This window comes from Salmo salar, chromosome 20, assembly GCF_965601325.2.
Source record: "Salmo salar chromosome 20, fSalSal1, whole genome shotgun sequence".
NCBI classification, from domain to species: domain Eukaryota; kingdom Metazoa; phylum Chordata; class Actinopteri; order Salmoniformes; family Salmonidae; genus Salmo; species Salmo salar.
This window is the reverse complement of record NC_138310.1, coordinates 5,505,153-5,528,690: the sequence shown is the minus strand read 5'-3', so window position 1 is coordinate 5,528,690 and position 23,538 is coordinate 5,505,153. Positions and strand designations below refer to the sequence as shown.

General features: G+C 44.5%; 1 protein-coding gene across 1 annotated transcript; it reads right to left on the bottom strand.

Annotated features, from left to right (window-relative positions):
* Positions 1-1,254: 1,254 nt before the first annotated feature.
* On the bottom strand, positions 1,255-16,497 carry LOC106580198 (uncharacterized). Its single transcript, XM_082966165.1, has 7 exons — positions 16,297-16,497; positions 15,760-16,010; positions 13,291-15,122; positions 12,944-13,123; positions 2,392-2,634; positions 1,748-2,280; positions 1,255-1,566 (listed from the first exon to the last, which is right to left on the bottom strand). The coding sequence occupies exons 1-6, from the start codon at positions 16,317-16,319 to the stop codon at positions 1,927-1,929; spliced, it is 2,883 nt and encodes a 960-aa protein (XP_082822291.1). The 5' UTR covers positions 16,320-16,497; the 3' UTR covers positions 1,255-1,566; positions 1,748-1,926.
* Positions 16,498-23,538: the final 7,041 nt, after the last annotated feature.

The following is a 23,538-nucleotide window of genomic DNA, read 5'->3' as shown; positions in this document are numbered from 1 at the left end:
TCTTCTCAGGTTTTGGCCTGCCAAATGAGTTCTGTTATACTCACAGACACCATTCAAACAGTTTTAGAAACTTTGGAGTGTTTTCTATCCAAAGCTAATAATTATATGCATATTCTAGTTTCTGGGCAGGAGTAATAACCAGATTAAATCGGGTACGTTTTTTATCCGGCTGTGAAAATACTACCCCCTATCCATAACAGGTTAAGACATGAAGGTCAGTCAATCCGGAATATTTCAAGAACATTGAAAGTTTCTTCAAGTGCAATCACAAAAACCATCAAGTGCTATGATGAAACTGGCTCTCATGAGGACCGCCACAGGTAAGGAAGACCCAGAGTTACCTCTGCTGCAGAGGATATGCTCATTACAGTTAACTGCATCTCAGATTGCAGTCCAAATATAAGCTTCACAGAGTTCAACTGTTCAGAGACACGTGAATCAGACTGTCATGGGCGTCGTAAGGATTGGACCAAGGCGCAGCGGGTAAAGTGCTCATCTTCTTAATTTATTTAAAGAAAACACTTAAACAAAATAAACAAACGACGAAAAACAGTTCCATAAGGCTCCCAGGCTATACAAAAAATAACCACCCACTGCCTCAGGTAGTCCACTTGTTGAGTCAGCTCTTATTCTCTCCCCAGTAACAGTAGAAGCATGAAACAAGGTTCTAAAGACTGACATCTAGTGGAAGCCTTAGGAAGTGCAAAATGAACCCTAAGTCACTGTATACTGTATAGGCAATCACTTAAAAAACTACAAACCTCAGATATCCACACTTCCTGGTTGGATTTTTCTCAGGTCTTTGCCTGCCATATGAGTTCTGTTATACTCACAGACATCATTCAGAGTGTTTTTCATCCAAATCTACTAATACTATGCATATCCTACCTTCTGGGCGTGAGTAGCAGGCAGTTTACTCTGGGCACGTCAGTCATCCAAGCTACTCAATACTGCCACCCATCCATAAGAAGTTTTAATGAACTTTGTTCTAACCATCTCACAATTTATTTTGTTGGAAAACTTATTTTGTTCTTGAATGTGTCCAAATTCTAGGCTGTAAGTAAAGAAAATGGAACATGGTTCAAGAGGGTGTACACTTTTTGGCACTGTACTGTACTTTTTGTTAGGAGCCATGTTGCACATTATTGTGTTATGTTTCATCAGCAATGGTTAATGGAGGTTATGTGCTTATTGCTTGATAGACCAACAATCAGGGAGGAATGCTCAATAAAAATATGTACACGTAGGGTCAAATTAATTCCAATATGAGTGATTTATTTAAATTCTTCAACGATCATAGATAATCAAGATAATCAATACATGTAATTGTAACTGAATTCAAAGCATTTGAGAATGTAATGGCAATTAATAAGATATATTTAATAGAGGGAACAGTAACCTTCTTTCTCAGGTTCAAAAGGATGGTGTCATGTACATGTGTTTGAGAACTGATATAGTGTCCTCTAGGAGAAGACTGAAAATCTCCTCAGACAGTCTCATCTTCACAGTAATCTGGTCAGCGCTGTAGTCCACCCACTGAAGTTCTTCTTTGTGAAGCTCTTGGATCTGAGGATTCAATGTGATCATGAACTTGAACATTGTTGCTGAAAGTTCTGTATGCTTTCACCCACTATAACCTAGCTAGGCATTGCACTTGTTGATGCTCATATACTCTAAATATCTTTCATGTAGGCCTAACAATAAACTGTTCCCACCAAGGCATTTGAACAAAATTATTATCACATACCAGAATGTAGTCTACTCTGTCTCTCTTTGTACTCCTGTATTTGCACAACGTCAGGAGAATCTCTTTCATCTGAAGGTCTGTCCGTTCCAAGTTGAGCTCTTTCTGCACCTCAGATTTAACAGCAGCCTGCAAAATATGACATTACATTTCAAATTTTGACATTTTTGCACGTATGTTCTTCAGAAGTTCACCTGGGGATGATTACTGCACAAAATCAACACCAAGTGGGTTATTGTTATTTTTCTATGTACTGTACATACATATTTGTGCATTGCATTGTACTGTACATATAATATACATAATACACAAAATATGGTAAGTGCATAGGTTCCATGTTCATTTTCATATTTATTTAGACAGGAGATTGTGTATATAGCAGACATAAGGCAACTTGTTACCTTCAGGTCGGTGAGAAAGTCTCTACTTGATAGGAGACTTGAGAGTATATTTTTTGTCTGCCACATAGATTTAGTAATCCCAAAGTGATTGGTCAACACCCCATGAAGAATCTCAGAGGTGAGTTGGTGCATGATCTAGAGTAAGATATAGTTGGCTAATGACCTCAAACATACATAATATTAGCATCCTGATCTGTGAATTCATCCAGGTTTACAATCATCCAATAATTGCACACAAACTCTCACCCGTCCGTAAACTCTGACACTCTCTTCGTCAATGATGTAGCCTGGTGCTTCTGGGTTGTAAATCATGGAACTCTTTGCTTGGCCTAAGAGGATTTCCAAGGCAGTATCAACCAGTCTGTACACTATGTCACGGTCGTGGGGCTGGATTAGAACCTTCTCAGGAGCTGGAGAGCAGAGAGTATCGTGCCACTGTTCTATGAAACACAGCTTATTTGCTGTGCTGTCATCTTTCTTCATTACTGTCTGAAAATCATACAAAACTATCACGTAAACGATAGTTCAAAAGAAAACGACAAGTAATAGGCCTACACATTGCATATTCATGAATTCAAACTATTTAACCTTTATTTAACTAGGCAAGTCAGTTAAGAACAAATTCTTAATTACAATAACAGCCTACCAAAAGGCCTCCTGTGGGGACGGGGGCATGGGATTAAAAATAAAAAATAAAATATATATATAAATATAGTACAAAACACACATCACAACAAGAGAGACACCTATTACTGCATTACTAAACAAAATATGTCCTTCAGTAGGCGCTAAACAGAAAATGGAAGGTTTTGAATGGAAATAGGGTACACCTATCTTTGCCATGATCATTTCTGACAGTCTGCAATTGAGTGCCGCCCATGCTAATGTATCTCAGTTTATAAGCGGGGGATGCCAGGTTCTTGTTAACACTCGATTTGTGTTAGCAATCTGCCTGCTTCTCTGAGCTCATTGGCAGTTATTAATAAACAGAGAAGGTGCATACCAGCTACTATGATGGAGTCTGAATGGCCATAACGCCAAGGGTGGGGATTAACTGCCACCTGCAGTGCTGGAATTTTAGATCATGAGTTTTATGGTGAAAGACCTTAATGGCATCCTAAAACAAGCTTTGTGGCAAGTGAACCCTCTGTCCATCTCTATGGTTTGAAATCATCATTGTGGTGGTTCCCTGCTGAAAAAAACAGCATGGACCAGCCTTTGTTGTGTTTTCACTGGTGACTAGCCTTCGCTGTATTTTTGCTGGTGACCAGCAGAATATGCTGGTCACCCACAAAACGTTATGCTGGTTTGCAATAGTGATGGGTCATTCGCGAATGAGTCGGCTCTTGTAGGTGAACGTTGGGAGCCAGCTCGCATATCAGAAGAGCCGAATCTATTTATTTAAAAAATAAAAAATTAAGATATGAATAATCAAAAGATTTAAATGAATAGAATTAACTAATTCAAAGAATGAAATAATTAATGAAATAATATAGGCCTAAATGTTAAAGCGCACACACATTCGTTCTGGCTGTCTGCTCAGACTAACAGCCTCACCTGTTGTTCCTGTCAATCAGACACGCAGTGTCAAAACAATGAACCAAAGATGCGTGAGGGAGGGCCGAGCCAACTCATTAACAGTCACACACTTAGCAGCCGAGGAGAGAGGAAGGACAGCTGTGAAAACAACAGCTGGAAAATGAGTTGGAAGCACAGTAGCATATGGTTGCATTTTAATAATGTAGACAATGTTAGAGCACAGTGTAGAATTTGCCAAAACAAAATCTCATATGAAGCCGGTTCTATGCACAACCTACTCCGGCATAAGCGAACTGTGCACCCAACTGTGAAGCTAGCTGTAGCGGAGCCTCGAGAAACTAGCGGGCCTGCTAGTGATAGTGGTGGAGACAGCACCTCCACATGTGGGGATGTATCCACTCAGGCAAGTAGGCCTACTCCGCAACCCACAGCAACGCAGTCTTCTATGGACCAGTTTATGCCAAAGTCTATGTCTGTAGCAAAACAAGGCCAAATTGATATTGCATTGGCTAAAATGATTGCCTCCGATTTCCAGCCATTTTCGATCGTGGAGGACAGAGGTATTAGAAATTATAGCAATAGTCTAAATCCAATGTACACAATTCCAAGCAGGAAAACCCTTTCAAAATCACTTATTCCACAACTGTACGAGAGCACACAGGCTTCAGTGCGGGAAAGAGTCCAAAAAGTTACTGCAGTTTGCCTTAACACTGACTGCTGGAAATCAAGGGTAACCACTTCTTACATGTCGGTTACATGTCACTTCATTGAAGATTTTTTTATGTCTATCTGTCATCTGGACTGCTTTGAGTTCAGCGACAGACACCTCAGAGAACTTGGCAGAGGAACTGTTGAGAGTGGCCAGAGAATGGCAAGTAGATGGAAAAGTGGTCTGTTGCTTTAGCGACAATGCAGCTAACATAACCAAAGTCATGAAAATGTGAAAATGGACCCATCATCCATGTCTTGCCCACACAATCAACCTGATTGTAGGAGATGCTCTGAAGGTGATGAAGCCCACTGTGGACAAAGTGAAAGTAGCTGTGGAATACTTCCACAGGAGCACAGTAGGTGCTGAAAAACTAAAGTCTACACAACGACAGATGGGGATGCCTGAGCTGAGGCCTAAACAAGACTGCACTACAAGGTGCAATTCAACATTTTATATGTTGAAGCGGTTTCTTGAGTCAAAGGATGCCATCATCTCTTCCCTGGCCATTGTCAATGCACCTGTTGATGCTCTGACCCAAGAGGAATGGGAGGTGGTGGTGGAGCTGTGCAGAGTCCTGGAACCCTTTGAGCAGGTCGCTGTGGAGATCAGTGGAGAGAGGTACAGTAAGTAGTTATTACTACATCATTATTTAATCCAGTATTATAAATGCATATGAGCAGTAGATGAGAATGTAGTATCAGTAGACAAAACATGAACTAATAAGTTACTGTTCTCTCTTTTCAGCTATGTGACAGCCTCAAAAAAGATACTCCTGTGTAAGGGTCTGCAGCGAATCACAGCCAGCCACCAGAGAGAAGCAAATGTAACCACAGGACATGTGACAGAGTTTATGGACACCCTATGATCATCAATGGACAGAAAGTTCCACAGAATGGAATATAATCACGTGCTATCAGAAACCGCTGCACTTGACCCCAAGTTTAAGACGTTAGCCCTCAGTGAAGCCAGAGCGATTGATGAGGCTCTTCAAAGAATAACCTCAGCAGCAGGGAGGGACAGCCCCAGCAGTCAGGTGGCTCAGGCACCAGGGCAACAGGAAGAAGAGGGATCAGATGGAACAGAAGCACCAGCAGTAGTGCCACAAACATCTGCAGTTTGACTAGAGAGCAACTGGGGATGCAGCACGAAGGAATCCCTCAGCAGATGCCATAATGGAGGTCTGATCCTATTTGGAGGATCCCCCTCCTCCAAAGATCTGCAGATCCTCTGAGCTGGTGGAAGAACAAGGCCCCGTTCTACCCACGGCTTACTAAAGTCATGACAGGGGGACTCTGCATAGCGGCCACATCCGCCCCCTCTGAGTGGGTCTTCTCAAAAACGGGACAAATAATTACTGAGAGAAGAAACCACATCAGCCCCTCAAAAGTGAGGCAGCTTGTGTTTCTGAATGCAAATATCTCATAAACGAAAAATATGGTCAGCATTGCTGTGTGCTGCTGGTTATAACATGGCAATAAAGAAGTAAGAGAAAAGAGGGACCAGTTTAGTGTTTTAAGTGGGATGCTGCAGTTTTCACACTGTTATTTATTTTTCTTTGATATGGTGCAATATTCTATTATTATGTTGTTCAGATTGTATTCGTTTTGAATTGTTACATTTATATGCACTTTGTTTCTATACATTAAAAAAGTTATACTTTAAGGCACATGTGTAATAGCATCCTTCGTTTTTACATTTATTTCAATTTGTGGGATGCTGCAGTTTTGCAATTGTTACTTATTTTTCTTTGATATGGTGCAATATTCTATTATGCTGTTCCGATTCTATTCGTTTTGAATGGTTAGATTTATATGCACTTTGTTTACATACATTAAAAAGTTAAACTTTAAATGCAAATGTTTAATAGCATTCTTTTTCATAACAAACCAATGCATTTTTAAATACATTGTGCTTAAGATAGAGTATGATTTCATTTAATAATTTCATTAGAATTGTTTTAACACCAATCATAGTCAAACTATCGCAAACTGTTTGACTTAAAAGAATATGTTTTGTATTTTTTCAAAGAGCCGTTTGGGAGCCAAAAGAGCCAGCTCTTTTTAGTGAGCTGAGCCGAATGAACCCGCTCACTGAAAAGAGCCGGAACGCCCATCACTAGTTTGTGATAGGCATTCCGGTGATGTCTAATTCCTATTGGAATCCAGCCTTAGCGGGGATATCCAACAATATGAACTTTTATTCACCTAAAATCTGCATTCAGTATGACTGCCAAGTAGAAAAAGTATATACACAAGACTACCTAAAGCATTTAAACTGGAACAACCATTTCGGTAACGGATGCAATAAACCCACCTATCAAATTGGATTAGTTTAGAAAAAAACATGTCATTTATCTGTAGCATGAGATAAATTAATCGATTAATCAATCAATCAATCAATCAATCAATCAATCAATCAATGTACATGCAAAAACACAGATTTTGAAACAATCTGCAATAGAGCATGCTGGGAAGTATGATAATGATGGGTGTGGTTTTGCAGACCAGCTAGACCAGTGGTCACCAGATCACTGTCTAAGTCAAAGTGCAGGCTGAGATCTCCCGCTAAGATATTTTTTTTTTACATGATATATAAGCCTATATACACTGCTCAAAAAAATAAAGGGAACACTTAAACAACACAATGTAACTCCAAGTCAATCACACTTCTGTGAAATCAAACTGTCCACTTAGGAAGCAACACTGATTGACAATAAAATTCACATGCTGTTGTGCAAATGGAATAGACAACAGGTGGAAATTATAGGCAATTAGCAAGACACCCCCAATAAAGGAATGGTTCTGCAGGTGGGGACCACAGACCATTTCTCAGTTCCTATGCTTCCTGGCTGATGTTTTGGTCACATTTGAATGCTGGCGGTGCTTTCACTCTAGTGGTAGCATGAGACGGAGTCTACAACCCACACAAGTGGCTCAGGTAGTGCAGCTCATCCAGGATGGCACATCAATGCGAGCTGTGGCAAGAGGGTTTGCTGGATCTGTCAGCGTAGTGTCCAGAGCATGGAGGCGTTACCAGGAGACAGGCCAGTACATCAGGAGACGTGGAGGAGGCCGTAGGAGGGCAACAACCCAGCAGCGAGACCGCTACCTCCGCCTTTGTGCAAGGAGGAGCAGGAGGAGCACTGCCAGAGCCCTGCAAAATGACCTCCAGCAGGCCACAAATGTGCATGTGTCTGCTTAAACGGTCAGAAACAGACTCCATGAGGGTGGTATGAGGGCCCAATGTCCACAGGTGGGGGTTGTGCTTACAGCCCAACACCGTGCAGGACGTTTGGCATTTGCCAGAGAACACCAAGATTGGCAAATTCGCCACTGGCGCCCTGTGCTCTTCACAGATGAAAGCAGGTTCACACTGAGCACATGTGACAGACGTGACAGAGTCTGGAGACGCCATGGAGAACGTTCTGCTGCCTGCAACATCCTCCAGCATGACCGGTTTGGCGGTGGGTCAGTCATGGTGTGGGGTGGCATTTCTTTTAGGGGCCGCACAGCCCTCCACGTGCTCGCCAGAGGTAGCCTGACTGCCATTAAGTACCGAGATGAGATACTCAGACCCCTTGTGAGACCATATGCTGGTGCAGTTGGCCCTGGGTTCCTCCTAATGCTGGACAATGCTAGACCTCATGTGGCTGGAGTGTGTCAGCAGTTCCTGCAAGAGGAAGGCATTGATGCTATGGACTGGCCCGCCCATTCCCCAGACTTGAATCCAATTGAGCACATCTGGGACATCATGTCTCGCTCCATCCACCAACGCCACATTGCACCACAGACTGTCCAGGAGTTGGCGGATGCTTTAGTCCAGGTCTGGGAGGAGATCCCTCAGGAGACCACCCGCCAACTCATCAGGAGCATGCCCAGGCGTTGTAGGGAGGTCATACAGGCACGTGGAGGCCACACACACTACTGTGCCTCATTTTGACTTGTTTTAAGGACATTACATCAAAGTTGGATCAGCCTGTAGTGTGGTTTTCCACTTTAATTTTGAGTGTGACTCCAAATCCAGACCTCCATGGGTTGATAAATTGGATTTCAATTGATTATTTTCATGTGATTTTGTTGTCAGCACATTCAACTATGTAAAGAAAAAAGTATTTAATAAGATTATTTCATTCATTCAGATGTAGGATGTGTTATTTTAGTGTTCCCTTTATTTTTTGAGCAGTGTATAATGCTGAAAGCAGGTTACTTGAGACTATTCCTCACTTGGGATTTAAACTCACAACATCTTGGTTGCTGCTGACCAGAATTTCCTGAAACATCATCAGGTCTGTCGCCATGACTGAGATTGGCCACAGATTTAAAGAAGAATACATTTCTGCACTTTGATAAACATTGCTCAGAATCAAGTCAATAATTTTCAGATTATCTGACAACACCAACTTTAAAATAGCAGTGCTCAAGGACACTTGAAGTAAAGTGTGCATAAAGGCTTTCTGGATTTGAATTTGCTAGCTTTGGGGTCGAAGTGCGTAACGTTTCAGAAGTGCCACCAGGTACATCTTTATTACCAAGAATGTACAGTGCAGGTACAGTACAGTGTTGTTCCCCGGGGGAACAAAAAGGTCAAAGGCACACATAGGAACTTTTTTAGGGTACATGTGCGGATAATCTACTACAACGGTACATTTTTCTACACAATATCGTGAATATTAAGCACAATAATCTCTGCACTTTGAAATGTAGGTGAGGGCAATGTACCTGTGGGGATCACTAGCATATTTTGGGGTGTGGTCTAATATTTGTCCATTTGTGCCAACCGTAGGTGGAACCGATGTTTAAACAAATCTTTCTGAACCATTGAGTCTATGCAGCCAATTGTTTTGAAATTAGGGTTAATACGTGAGGCTTTGATCAACACGGTGTACATGAGTGACAACTGCCGGTCAAAATAATAATATTTTAAGATACAGGCATCGGCACACTGCTTTGAAGTACACTGCTTGGCAATTTATTTTTCTCCACTGTTTTCATCAAAACTCTGTGGTGCAGTGGTAAATCGTTGGCTTTAGTAGTCTGAAATCCATAGGAAAACCACGTTTTTGTCTAACATCATGCTTCCCTTTTTGCCCTCAAGTTGACTATTTTTCAAGATCTGAATCTATGGCATTATTTAGGATGTTTGAAAAACGAGTTTTAATTACTCCAACCTAAGTGTATGTAAACTTCCGATTTCAACTGTATGTATTAAGGACAACAAAGTCAAGGTATTGGAGTGGCCATCACAAAGCCCTGACCTCAATCCTATAGAAGATTTGTGGGCAGAACTGAAAAAGTGTGTGCGAGCATGGAGGCCTACAAACCTGACTCAGTTACACCAGCTCTGTCAGGAGGAATGGGCCAAAATTCACCCAACTTATGTTGGAAAGCTTGTGGAAGGCTACCTGAAACGTTTGACCCAAGTTAAACAGTTTAAAGGCAATGCTACCAAATACTAATTGAGTCTATGTTATCTTCTGACCCACTGGGAATATGATGAAAGAAATAAAAGCTGAAATAAATCTCTGCTATTATTCAGAAATGTCACATTCTTAAAATAAACTGGTGATCCTAACTGACCTAAGACAGGGATTTTTTACTAGGATTAAATGTCAGGAATGGTGAAAAACTGAGTTTATATGTATTTGACTAAGGTGTATGTAATCTTCCGACTTCAACTGTACCTATATTTATTTGTAAGTACGGTGTCCAGTAGAGGTCATTGATTGAAAGCAGCTTGGAATTGAAGAAAGCACTGGAACCATGGCAAAATCAGTGGGATCTCGAATTGGGCAACATACAGTTTGAAAAAGTATGTGATCAAAAGAAGCTTCAGAAGTCATTGAGGATGTACTTCAAAGTTAGCTGCTTAGCAATCTCGACGCATGCCTCGGAGCTCCAGTATCAAACGTAACATCACTAACTGCCAGTAACATACTGGCAGCTTAAATGGCAACCTCTTGCAAAGATTGTAGAACTAGGTATGGACAAATTAAGTGCTTAACCTTGTTCATCATAACAATAAAACCACTTAAGCTGGTACAACACTTCCATATATTGTTGGTACGAATATAAATTATTTTAGACCATGCCCCCAAATATGAGTCCCCGCCAGCACATTGTCTACATTTTGAAGTGCAGTTAAGGTAAACAACAGCAAGACATTTTACAACAATAACACCTTCATTCAACTGTAAAATACTGTATTTTTACTGCAACTCGGTAACTGGTAACTTACTGTAACCGGTAACTTAACTTACCCAGCCAAACTGAGCAATCGGGGGAGAAGGGCCTTAGTCAGGGAGGTGACCAAGAACCCGATGGTCACTCTGACAGAGCTCTAGAGTTCCTCTGTGGAGATGGGAGAACCTTCCAGAAGGAGAACGATCTCTGCAGCACTCCACCAATCAGGCCTTTATGGTAGAGTGGCCAGACGGAAGCCACTTCTCAGTAAAAGGCACATACCAGCCCACTTGGAGTTTGCCAAAAGGCACCTAAAGACCTAAAACAAGATTCTCTGATCTGATGAAAGCAAGAGTAAACTCTTTGGCCTGAATGCGAAGCGTCACGTCTGGAGGAAACCTGGCACCATCCCTATGGTGAAGCACGGTGGTGGCAGAATCATGCTGTGGCAATGTTTTTCAGTGGCAGGGACTGGTAGACTCGTCAGGATCGAGGGAAAGATAAACAGAGCAAAGTACAGAGAAATCCTTGATGAAAACCTGCTCCAGAGTGCTCAGGACGTCAGACTGGGGCAAAGGTTCACCTTCCAACAGGACAACGACCCTAAGCACACAGCCAAGACATTGCAGGAGTGGCTTCGGGACAAGTCTCCGAATGTCCTTGAGTGGCCCAGCCAGAGCCCAGACATGAACCCGATCTAACATCTCTGTGGAGACCTGACAGAGCTTGAGAGGATCTGCAGAGAAAAATGGGAGAAACTCCCCAAATACAGGTGTGCCAAACTTGTAACGTCATACCCAAGAAGACTTAAGGCTGTAATCGTTGCCAAAGGTGCTTCAACAAAGTACTGAGTAAAGGGTCTGAATACTTATGTAAATGTAACATTTCAGGGTTTTATTTTTAATAAGTTAGCAAAAATGTCTTAACTGTTTTTGCATTGTCATTATGGGGTATTGTGTCTTTTTTAATCAATTTTAGAATAAGGCTGTAACGTAACAAAACGTGGAAAAAGTCAAGAGGTCTGAATACTTTCCGAAAACACTTAAACTGTAGAACCTGTCATTGGCTCTACATGGAGCCAGAGGGTTCTTCATGAGTTGATTTAAATGGAACTCTAAATGGTTCCCCTATAGCAGCGTTGGGCAACTTTGATGGGGGGGGGGGGGGCCACAAAAAGTCTGAACTCATCATGAGGGGTGGTAGTGACTCATGGGTCTGTTTACCCACATACAGACCCACACAAGCAGTCAAAGCCCTGACTTTTTCTTAATATGATGTCTGAGTGAGAGTGAACACAAAATAAGTGAGGGCCCCCAAATCGGTAATTCAACCATGATTACAACAAGCCTAGATAACTGCATAGAATAAATTACCAATCTAAAATAAATTCAGCCGACATGGCTAATTGAGTAACGGTCAGTGACTGACGTAAAAAAATAGACACTGCTGATGCAGATGAGGGGGGGGGGTCCGCCAGTTGGGTTCTTCGTGGGGGGTTCTTCATGAAGGGTTCCCCCATAGGGACAAATTACATATCTATTGCTTCTAACCTTTTAACAATCTTTATCATACCCACAGATCCAATGGCGTAGCAGGAAATCCAGGTCACTGGCAACCGAGATGTTGCAAGTCCAAATCCCAAGTAAGGTTGACCCCTGATCATCATCATTTTGCTGGTCTACAAAACCACACCCATTATTATGTTTCATCATATTTCCCAGCATGCTCTATTGCAGTTGAAACATTTTGAATTTCAATATCTATGTTTTTGCATGTACATTGATTGATCAGTTAATATATCTTATGCCACATAAAGATAAATAACATACATTTTTCTAAACTAATCCAATCTGTTAGTTGGACTTATTGCACCCATTAGTGAAATGGTTGTTCCAGTTTAGATGGTTTAGTTGTCTTTCTAACCTTGGCAGTCATTCTGAATGCAGATTGCAGGAATATACCCTGGTTGGTTTCCATATAGGAATGAAACATCCCTTTGCAAGCTAGTATAAAACATTACTTGATTCTGGTTTTGCTTTAGGTTATGCTGGACACCAGTGTCCAAAGCACAGTGTAGGCTGGTCACCAGTGGAAGCACAATAAAGGCTTTTCACCAGTGAAAACACAACAAAAGCTGGTCTGCAAGCATAACCTGCTAGACCATGCTGGTCTCCCATCATAACCCGCTAGACCATGCTGGTCAGCCAGCAAAACCAGCTAAACTATGCTGGTTAGACCAGCTTGACCAGAATCTGACCAGCATAAAACAGAATAGACAAGTATGGAAAAGCTTAACATTTATGCTGGTCTATGCTGTTTGTTTTGGGAAGGTGATGTAAAAAAACTGAACATTTAAAACTTTACTCACATCAATTTGTTTGTTGTCCTCTTTGAGCAAGCCTTTGTCTCTGTTTTTCATCCTTATCTCTAGAGCATCCATTAAAAGGTCTTGGATCAGCTCCTCGGTCAAACTTTCCACCCAAGAGTTTATGTCAAACCTAGCCCTCATGTTGTGTCCTGCTGTTTGGGGGCATGAATCAAAACCAATCTGCAAAATAGGACCAATAAATAGTTTGACGAGCGAGCATTTTTTAAGGAGTTTAAAGTAGGTCTGGCACTCTAAAAACACATCAAATACCCCCAAGGTAAAAGTCTGTGATGACTATGGTTTGCCTCAATTGTGCTATTACACGGTCTGATTAAGACAAAACTCACTTGAAATAATGATGATACAGGCATAGGGGTGGATGAACTTGATGCCACAGGTGTCTCGTTACAACAATCAAGTTGAGGGTTTTGGCACCATTTCTCTTGTAATTGTCCCTCTTTATAGGTAATTTTAGTAGTTAAAGGATCATTGATTGGTTTATTTTGTCCCCTGTATATGTTTCCTTCCAATGGTCCAGCTGAGGCTTCATCTTCTTTCAATCCATCCTCTTGTGATTTCAAGCAGTTTGGTGGTTCTTCATCTGAGAAGGGATCCTCCTCAGCCTCAGTATCCAGATCACTGTCTTGTGTCCCTCGTAAAGGAGAGATGTCCTCTGCTCGGACCAGAACACCACAGTTCCTATCACATCTGAAATATTTCACCCCTCTAAAGGTTCCGTTGTGGTTTCCTTCTGGCCTGTCCAGCACCACGCCTGCCCAAAGGCCACCAGCAAATGCTGCCGGCCCCTTGTATTTCAACACACCAGGTCTGGAAAGGCAGACAAGAACCCTGTCACCAATGTCAAAGGAGAAGAGCAAGTCTGTGACATCCTCTTCCGCTGGAATCAAACTGGAGTTCTCAGTTCTGTCAAAGACATTCTGACCTTCAGCTAGGTCTTTGTTAGTTTCACCAGAGTTTTTTGTGTTGTTTACATGTGGTGTCTTATCATCAGGGAGAGGAGGAACAAGCTCACTGTTAATGGATGGATCTTCTTTGAGATACAGATAATTTCCTTCGGAAGAAGGCGGGAATTCCTCTTCACTTGTGATCACCTCAAAAGCTGGTTGGGGAGGTAGCAGAGTGGAGCTAACACTCCCATATCCTGCACAGTGCGGTACAGGTGGAGGGAGCTCGTAGCTTCCATAGGACAGAACCTCATCCACTGGGGAAAGGATTTCTGACAGACCCTCCTCAGAAACAGTTGTTTTTGACCACCCTCTGGTAACTGGTTTGGACATCTGTAAAACCAGTGGAATGCACGACTGAGCGAATGGCTTACTTGAAGAAGAGTGGTATATCCTTGCTGGATTTAGACATAAAGGCTGAGTTTGTGATCCATTTTTTGACATTTTGGTGAAGTGTGGAAAGCGTGTGTTTCCTCCGCCTCTTGTTCCATCTATAACAGCCTTCTCCTCGTCCTCAATGTAGGTCAGACAGTCACTGCTGGAAGAAAATGCATCTAATTCATCCCCTGTTTCAGAAACACTGTCAACACACGAGGGGCTTTCACGACTCATCTTTGTGCCACTATTGTTTGTGTTGTGGACAAAGGTTGCACTGAACAGACTTCCTCTGTTGGATACAAATATGTTGGTCTTCATTGTTTGTTCAGCTTCTTTAGGTTCTATTATGGTGCTGCCAGGGTGGGATACCAAACACTCCTCAGTCCCTGTACTGGTTAACTGGTGATTGGTCTCATCATTATTGCTTAACGGCAATAGACCTTGTGATCTTTGGTCGTTCTGTACATTGAGAATTACTGGGTCTCCCATCGCCTTTATAGCGAAGTCTATGTCCACAGCATCGAGATTAGCACAGGACGTCATTGGTAATTTCTGATCCTGTGCATTCCTCTGTCCCTCATATCTCTTCTGGCAGTCTTCAAAGAGCTCCTTGCTATTGGATAGGAAAGAAGATCCTGTCATGGAACTTACAGTGACTGTTTTTGCTTTCGGGGTGTTTGAGAATGATGGACAGATGGAAACATTCTCAAGAGACGAGGGCACATTGAGTAAAGGGGGAAGTGTTTCTTTATTGCCATTCTTTTCAGACGATCTCTTTTCCTCAGGGGAAGCAGGATGAGACTTGGGTGTCTGAATCTTCTCTTTAGTCAGACATCCTGTAAAAAAATAAAATAATAATAATAATAATAATACATTGTTCCATAGCATATACAACACAGCTTAGTTTAAAAAGTCTGACAGGGAGATTCATTTTACAGATAAATGTTCATGTTCACAATTGAACAACATTCTCATCAGATGCAATTGAATCAGTCAATACAAAAACAGTAGCGCGAATTGAAAACAGTCTCTGCCTCCCACCCTGTTTTGCCTTGGACTAAATATGCTGAGTCAGCCTGAGAGCATGAATATATATGCAAGGCTGGAAAATCTTCTGGATAAAGATTGTCATCTTTATGTAGCAGTATATTGTTAAAAATCAGGAAAATAAGAATCAATAGCTCCAATGCAATACATTTAACATGCTGCCTTTATCAGTTTCTGAAAAAAAGTATATCATGAGACAGTGTAGTGTTACTGACACACATTCCTCCTCGGCAGCCTGTATTGCAATAATAATAATATTCTTTAGTAACGTCAGCAGGGAATGAATCTACAGCATATGTCAAAGATCCACTCCAATCAAACGTGGAAGTTGAGATTTTGAAAGCATCATGAATTATTCTGACCTTTTTTAACCACTTGTAAGAAGATTATTGCAGTGTCTGCAAAGCCTGTTCCCATTCCACCTACCTGTTAGAATATCTTCCGGGATTTGCACACCTCGCTCCACTGTCTCACACCGAGGCGATTTTCCTGCACAGAGCTCAACTCTGACACTTTGAGACTGAGGTAAGCCTTTGAGAGTGTCTCTATGAGAGGAGCTTGGCTCCTTAGCTGTACGTAGGTCTTGCTTGGACAAGCGCTGTTCCTTAGAATTCCCGTCATAGTTCCATAGTTCCCCAGATGAAAAGAGTCTGCTCAACCCTGAGCCTGTCCAAAACCTGACAAGACAAAACACAGATAAATATTCTCTCTTAAGAGCAGAGCAGCCATGCTGAAATCCTTTGGACACTGATCTAGCCTGGGTCTGGTTAATAAATCTCATATAGACATACGGTAATATTAAGTATCAGTATGGCTCAGACATGTGGGACACACCAACCCAGGATGCTCTTTGTCCTCAACCAGTCCCTATTACATAGATTGTCCTATTAAAAATATTGTCCTTTGAAATCTACCAAGCAGTGCATGCATATATAATACTGAGAAAAAATTTCCTCCACCTACCCTGGCCTGTTCATGACTGGCATACTGGCACAACTGTTATGTCAGAGATGTTGCAGCTCAAGGCAAGACTGAGTTTCCCTGAGAGAGACTGCAGCCACACCCCTGGCTGCATCTCTTTCATTTCAGCCGTCTGACCCATCTTACTATCCTAACACCAGAAATGATCACATAGCACGAGGAGGATGCATCTTTCACTGAAGCTTTTCCTTGCTCCTCTCTAGCTTGTTTCACTCCCACTTCCTCTCTCGCTTTCTCTGGCCAATCAGTTTCTCTCTGTATACACCCTCCCCTCTCCACTCCTTCTTGTTCTTTCTCCCTCTCCCCCTCTCTCTCACTCTCTCTCTCTCTCTGAGTTTATATCCTGTCTGACGCACCGTAACAAAGCTTTTAACATCTTCTCTCAGTATACACACTGCTGACAATGTAAATCCCCTAAGAAGCACTTCAGGTTCAAAATCATCCTTGTTTTCCCCCTGAAATAATATACTGCAGTGGCTGTAGTACATACCCAGCAGACATGTCCACATTGGCAAGATGACAGCCCAATGCAGGCTAAAATATTGGCCCCACTTAGGCTGCCCACATTGGGCCGATGGGCTTCTGCTCATCGGCTCCACATTGGCCTCCAAGACATTGGCCCAGTGTGGGCAGCCCATTTCTGGTGATGGCAGCCCTCACATCGCCTGAAATAAGCCCATCTTTTCCCAGAAAACATGCCCACATTGGCACGATGTGGGCCCAATGCATATTAAAACATTGAACCCAAGTAGGCTGCCCACACTGGACCGATGCGCCTTTGCCAATCAGCTCCACATCGGCCCTAAGGCAGGTGGCCCGATAATTGATAGTCACGTCTATATTAGGTTTAGAGTCAGCAAAGCATGTTAATAAATTATTGAAAGCAGTAGTCTTCCACAAATGAAGGGGATGATTACATAATCTTTGTGAGAGGGAGGGTATCTGATTTCATTGGTTAGCCCTGAGTTAGCCTGCCCCTGAGCAGGTTAGTTCTGAAGGATTAAAGGTGAGCCACTTTCATGCTACCGGTTATAACCAAAGTTACCTCTAACGGCTCAAACATGATTTATAGTATAGGGCTCAGAACGAAGCCCTCTATGTTGCCGTCTCCTCTGTCCCACCGCTAAAGCACTATGCTCCTAGTTCATCCCCATCAAGCTGATTGTTGTGTCTGTGAATGCATCCATCCACACACAGAGAGACAGAGGAAACAACTGTAAATCAACCATACACTAACAGTATCTACACATAATTAGCAAAGCAATCAGTAATTAAGAATTGATGATTCATCATAGTGAGATGGTAAGAACTGAATGAGAGTTGTACTGTAGCATGAGATCATAAAGACAGATGGAGTCATGCTCACCGCTATTGTGCCTTGCTGTGCCTCTACCTCTTTTATTCCCTTTTTTGCTTCTTATTTTCTGGTGCCCACTCCTGGGAGGTTTCATCAGTCTCCAATGAACAAGGCAGGCCGGTCCAGTAAATTACCGTCCAGCTGTCTCTAATAATGGTCACATTGTTGGACCATGCACTACTATACAGTCTGCTACATTAGCTTGTAACACTGTTCACTACATTAAACTGTAACTGACAATAACAAAGGGTTTGAAGTCTACATCACCCATAGTACAGTACACTCCACTCCATTGGGCCGCATTAGCCCGCTGTGTGTGTGTGTGTGTGTGTGTGTGTGTGTGTGTGTGTGTGTGTGTGTGTGTGTGTGTGTGTGTGTGTGTGTGTGTGTGTGTGTGTGTGTGTGTTGATCGGTCTGTGGGGGTTCTTCCACCAATACAGCTTTGCCCTGCTCATTGATGGCCATGAAAGTGTTTTGTAGCTCATTATACACAGCCTTCACACTGGGAGAAAAGGAGAAAAGGGGAAAAGAGAAAGGGGAGGGAGGGAGAGAGAGAGAGGCAAAATGAGAGATCAGGGCATGACAGAAATGGTCATTGAGAGATGAGATGAAGATCACCCACATCCACATAGGCCATCCTAGTAACAGTTTGACTACAGGTGTAGCCTACAGTGGGGGAAAAAAGTATTTGATCCCCTGCTGATTTTGTACGTTTGCCCACTTACAAAGAAATTATCAGTCTATAATTTTAATGGTAGGTTTATTTGAACAGTGAGAGACAGAATAACAACCAAAAAATACAGAAAAACACATGTAAAAATTTTTATAAAATGATTTGCATTTTAATGAGGGAAATAAGTATTTGACCCCTCTGCAAAACATGACTTAGTACTTGGTGGCAAAACCCTTGTTGGCAATCACAGAGGTCAGACGTTTCTTGTAGTTGGCCACCAGGGTTGCACACATCTCAGGAGGGATTTTGTCCCACTCCTCTTTGCAGATCTTCTCCAAGTCATTAAGGTTTCGAGGCTGACGTTTGGCAACTCGAAACTTCAGCTCCCTCCACAGATTTTCTATGGGATTAAGGTCTGGAGACTGGCTAGGCCACTCCAGGACCATAATGTGCTTCTTCTTGAGCCACTCCTTTGTTGCCTTGGCCGTGTGTTTTGGGTAATTCTCATGCTGGAATACCCATCCACGACCCATTTTCAATGCCCTGGCTGAGGGAAGGAGGTTCTCACCCAAGATTTGACAGTACATGGCCCTGTCAAATGATGCGGTGAAGTTGTCCTGTCCCCTTAGCAGAAAAACACCCCCAAAGCATAATGTTTCCACCTCCATGTTTGACGGTGGAGATGGTGTTCTTGGGGTCATAGGCAGCATTCCTCCTCCTCCAAACACAGCGAGTTGAGTTGATGCCAAAGAGCTCCATTTTGGTCTCATCTGACCACAACACTTTCACCAGTTGTCCTCTGAATCATCCAGATGTTCATTGGCAAACTTTAGACGGGCATGCATATGTATTCTTGAGCAGGGGGACCTTGCGGGCGCTGCAGGATTTCAGTCCTTCACGGCGTAGTGTGTTACCAATTGTTTTCTTGGTGACTATGGTCCCAGCTGCCTTGAGATCATTGACAAGATCCTCCCGTGTAGTTCTGGGCCGATTCCTCACCGTTCTCATGATCATTGCAACCCCACGAGGTGAGATCTTGCATGAAGCCCCAGGGCGAGGGATATTGACAGTTCTTTTGTGTTTCTTCCATTTGCGAATAATCGCACCAAATGTTGTCACCTTCTCACCAAGCTGCTTGGCGATGGTCTTGTAGCCCATTCCAGCCTTGTGTAGGTCTACAATCTTGTCCCTGACATCCTTGGAGAGCTCTTTGGTCTTGGCCATGGTGGAGAGTTTGGAATCTGATTGATTGATTGCTTCTGTGGACAGGTGTCTTTTTTACAGGTAACAAGCTGCGGTTAGGAGCACTCCCTTTAAGAGTGTGCTCCTAATCTCAGCTCGTTACCTGTATAAAAGACACCTGGGAGCCAGAAATCTTTCTGATTGAGAGGGGGTCAAATACTTATTTCCCTCATTAAAATGCAATTCAATTTATAACATTTTTGACATGCATTTTCCTGGATATTTTTGTTGTTATTCTGTCTCTCACTGTTCAAATAAACCTACCATTAAAATTATAGACTGATCCTTTCTTTATCAGTGGACAAACGTACAAAATCAGCAGGGGATCAAATACTTTTTTCCCCCACTGTACCTCTCATTGTCTCAACTGGCTAGTCCTTGCATCCATAGCGAGGTTACATTTCTCCAGCCCTCAGCTTTTCCAGATGAGGGGTGGGGCAAATGCTTTGTTATTGTTTCTACTGCTGATTGCTACTTTAACAATATAATTGTCACGTCCTGACCAGCAGATGGAGCTATTGTATTAGTTTTGGGGTCAGGACGTGGCAGTTTTGTGTGTGTGAATGTTTGTGTTGGTGATTGGGACATCCAATTGAAGGCAGGTGTGTTGAGTTGCCTTTGATTGGGAGTCCTATATAGGTGTGTGTGTTTTTCTTTGGGGTTGTGGGTAGTTGTTCTTGCATTGCGTTTTTGTATGCCTGTAAGACTGTTCCTGTCGTGTGTATTGTTTTTCCAGTGGATGCTTTACTCCTTTTTTTAAATTAAAATATGAGCATCCATATTCCCGCTGCAGTTTGGTCTATTCAACACGGCTCTTTTTGTGACAGAACTACCCACCACCAAAGGACCAAGCAGCGTAATAGGAGGAAGCCACAGGAGGACTATTGGAAGCAGCGCGCTCGGGAGGAGATGGATTCCTGGTCGCTGGAAGTATTGGAGGAGAGGATTGACTGGACATGGGACCAGTTGCGGCCCCACTGTGACAACCTACCTGGGAGGCAGGTAGAACCCGAGAGGCAGCCCCAATAATTATTGGGGGGGGGGCACAAGGGCTATTTGGCGGGGCGAGATTGGAGCCCCAGGCCAGCTCCCTGTACCCTTGTAGGGCAGAATGGACAGGTCCCGTGCTTTGGGGTTGGGGCTGTGGTGAGGCCTGGTAGGCACAGTACCAGCGCCCCGCATGTGCCAGGGCGAAGTAGGCATCGAGCCGGAAGGGGTGATGCCAAACCTGCGCTCAAGACCGCCAGTGCGCCTCTACGGTCCGGTGTTTCCCGCCATACGCACTAGCATGGAGGTGCGTGTCTCCAGGCTGGCACGTCCAGTACCAGCCCCACGCATCAGGCGTCTAGTGCGTCAGCCCAGCCTCGCCAGTCAAGAGACACCTGAGCCGCCCGCCAGTCGAGAGTCAGCCTGAGCCGCCAGCCAGTCGAGAGTCGCCTGAGCCGCCCGCCAGTCGAGAGTCGCCTGAGCCGCCCGCCAGTCGAGAGTCGCCTGAGCCGCCCGCCAGTCGAGAGTCGCCTGAGCCGCCCGCCAGTCGAGAGCCGCCTGAGCCGCCCGCCAGTCGAGAGCCGCCTGAGCCGCCCGCCAGTCGAGAGCCGCCAGAGCCGCCCGCCAGTCGAGAGCCGCCAGAGCCGCCCGCCAGTCGAGAGCCGCCAGAGCCGCCCGCCAGTCGAGAGCCGCCAGAGCCGCCCGCCAGTCGAGAGCCGCCAGAGCCGCCCGCCAGTCTGGAGCCGCCAGAGCGGCCCGACTGCCCGGAGCCGCCAGAGCGGCCCGACTGCCCGGAGCCGCCAGAGCGGCCCGACTGCCCGGAGCCGCCAGAGCGGCCCGACTGTCCTCCGGCCCAGCCCGAGTGGCCCGACTGTCCTCCGGCCCAGCCCGAGTGGCCCGCCTGTCCTCCGGCCCAGCCCGAGTGGCCCGCCTGTCCTCCGGCCCAGCCCGAGTGGCCCGCCTGCCCTCCCGCCCAGCCCGAGTGGCCCGCCTGCCCTCCGGCCCAGCCCGAGTGGCCCGCCTGCCCTCCGGCCCAGCCCGAGTGGCCCTCCTGTCCTCCGGCCCAGCCCGAGTGGCCCTCCTGTCCTCCGGCCCAGCCCGAGTGGCCCTCCTGTCCTCCGGCCCAGCCCGAGTGGCCCTCCTGTCCTCCGGCCCAGCCCGAGTGGCCCTCCTGTCCTCCGGCCCAGCCCGAGTGGCCCTCCTGTCCTCCGGCCCAGCCCGAGTGGCCCTCCTGTCCTCCGGCCCAGCCCGAGTGGTCCGTCTGCCCGGCGCAGCTAGCGGTGCCACCGAAGTGGGCGACGCCGAAGGTGGAGCGAGGTCCACGTCCTGCACCTGAGCCACCTCCAGGATAGGTGGGTTGGGGAGGGAGGGTGTAACACAGTGCCGTCGTTGACGGCAGCCACCCTCCCTTCCCTCCCTTATTGTTTAGGGGTTATTGTTTAATGGGTTTTTGTTGTTGGTGTTTTCTGTTGGTAGGTGCATTCCGGGGTCTGCACCTTGAGGGGGGGGGGGGGTACTGTCACGTCCTGACCAGCAGATGGAGCTATTGTATTAGTTTTGGGGTCAGGACGTGGCAGTTTTGTGTGTGTGAATGTTTGTGTTGGTGATTGGGACTTCCAATTGAAGGCAGGTGTGTTGAGTTGCCTTTGATTGGGAGTCCTATATAGGTGTGTGTGTTTTTCTTTGGGGTTGTGGGTAGTTGTTCTTGCACTGCGTTTTTGTATGCCTGTAAGACTGTTCCTGTCATGTGTATTGTTTTTCCAGTGGATGCTTTACTCCTTTTTTTAACTAAAATATGAGCATCCATATTCCCGCTGCAGTTTGGTCTATTCAACACGGCTCTTTTTGTGACAATAATTATTTCACAATACTGACGAAAGCTCCTGGAGAGATATTATCACCTATGGCTACAAATATTGAGGTGGCTTATTCTAATGCTTACCCTGTAATAATGCACTAAATCAAGATTTGGCACATCATTGCGCACTTTGCACATCATGAAATTCAATCAGTGGACAGTTTATTGGGTACACATATCTAGTACCGGGTCAGACCGACTTTACTTCCAGAACAGCCTGAATTGTTCTGGGCATTAATTCTGCAAGGTGTGATGTTCAAACGTTACTCAATTGGTATCAAGGGACCTAACGTGTGCCAGGAAAACATTCCCCACACCATGACATCACCGCCACCAGCCTGTACCGTTGACACCAGGCAGGATGGGGCCATGGACTTGTGCTGCTTACACCAAATCCTGACTGCCATGGGGCATGACGCAAAGGAAACAGCATTCATCAGACCAGGCAATGTTTTTCCACACATCAATTGTCTATTGTTGGTGTTCACGTGCCCACTGGAGCTGCTTCTTCTTGTTTGTAGCTGATAGGAGTGGAAGCCAGTGTGGTCGTCTGCTTCAATAGCCCATCTGTGACAAGGACCGATGAGTTGTGCATTCTGAGATGCCGTTCTGCACACCACTGTTGTACTGCTCTGTTATTTGCCTGTTTGTGGCCCACCTGTTAGCTTGCGCGATTCTTGCCATTCTCCTTCAACCTCTCATCAACAAGCTGTTTTCACCCACAGGATTGTCGCTGACTGGATGTTTTGTTTGTCGCATCATTTTCAGTAAACCCTAGACACTGTCGTGTGTGAAAAGCCCAGGAAGCCGGACGTTTCTGAGACACTGGAACCAGCGCGCCTTGCACTGACGATCAAGGTCACCTAGGTCACTTGTAATTGCCCATTCTATCGGTCAATTGAACAGTAACGGAATATCTTGATGCCTGTCTGCCTGCTTTATATAGCAAGTCATGGCCATGTGACTCACTGTCTGCAGGAGCGAACCATTTTCGTGAACGGGGTGGTGTACCTAATACACTGTGTACAGTATATTGAGGCAAAAATTTGACAGTGTACAAATTGCTAAATAAAACTTTTATGTAGCCTATAATGTATTACCTTTCAA

Coding starts and splice junctions, on each gene's coding strand:
- LOC106580198 (XM_082966165.1), bottom strand. CDS start 16,319: ATGCCAGTCATGAACAGGCCAGG. Junction 15,123..15,759: donor CCCGGAAGATATTCTAACAG/GTAGGTGGAATG, acceptor ATTTTTTTACAG/GATGTCTGACTAAAGAGAAG. Junction 13,124..13,290: donor CTGTATCATCATTATTTCAA/GTGAGTTTTGTC, acceptor CCTATTTTGCAG/ATTGGTTTTGATTCATGCCC.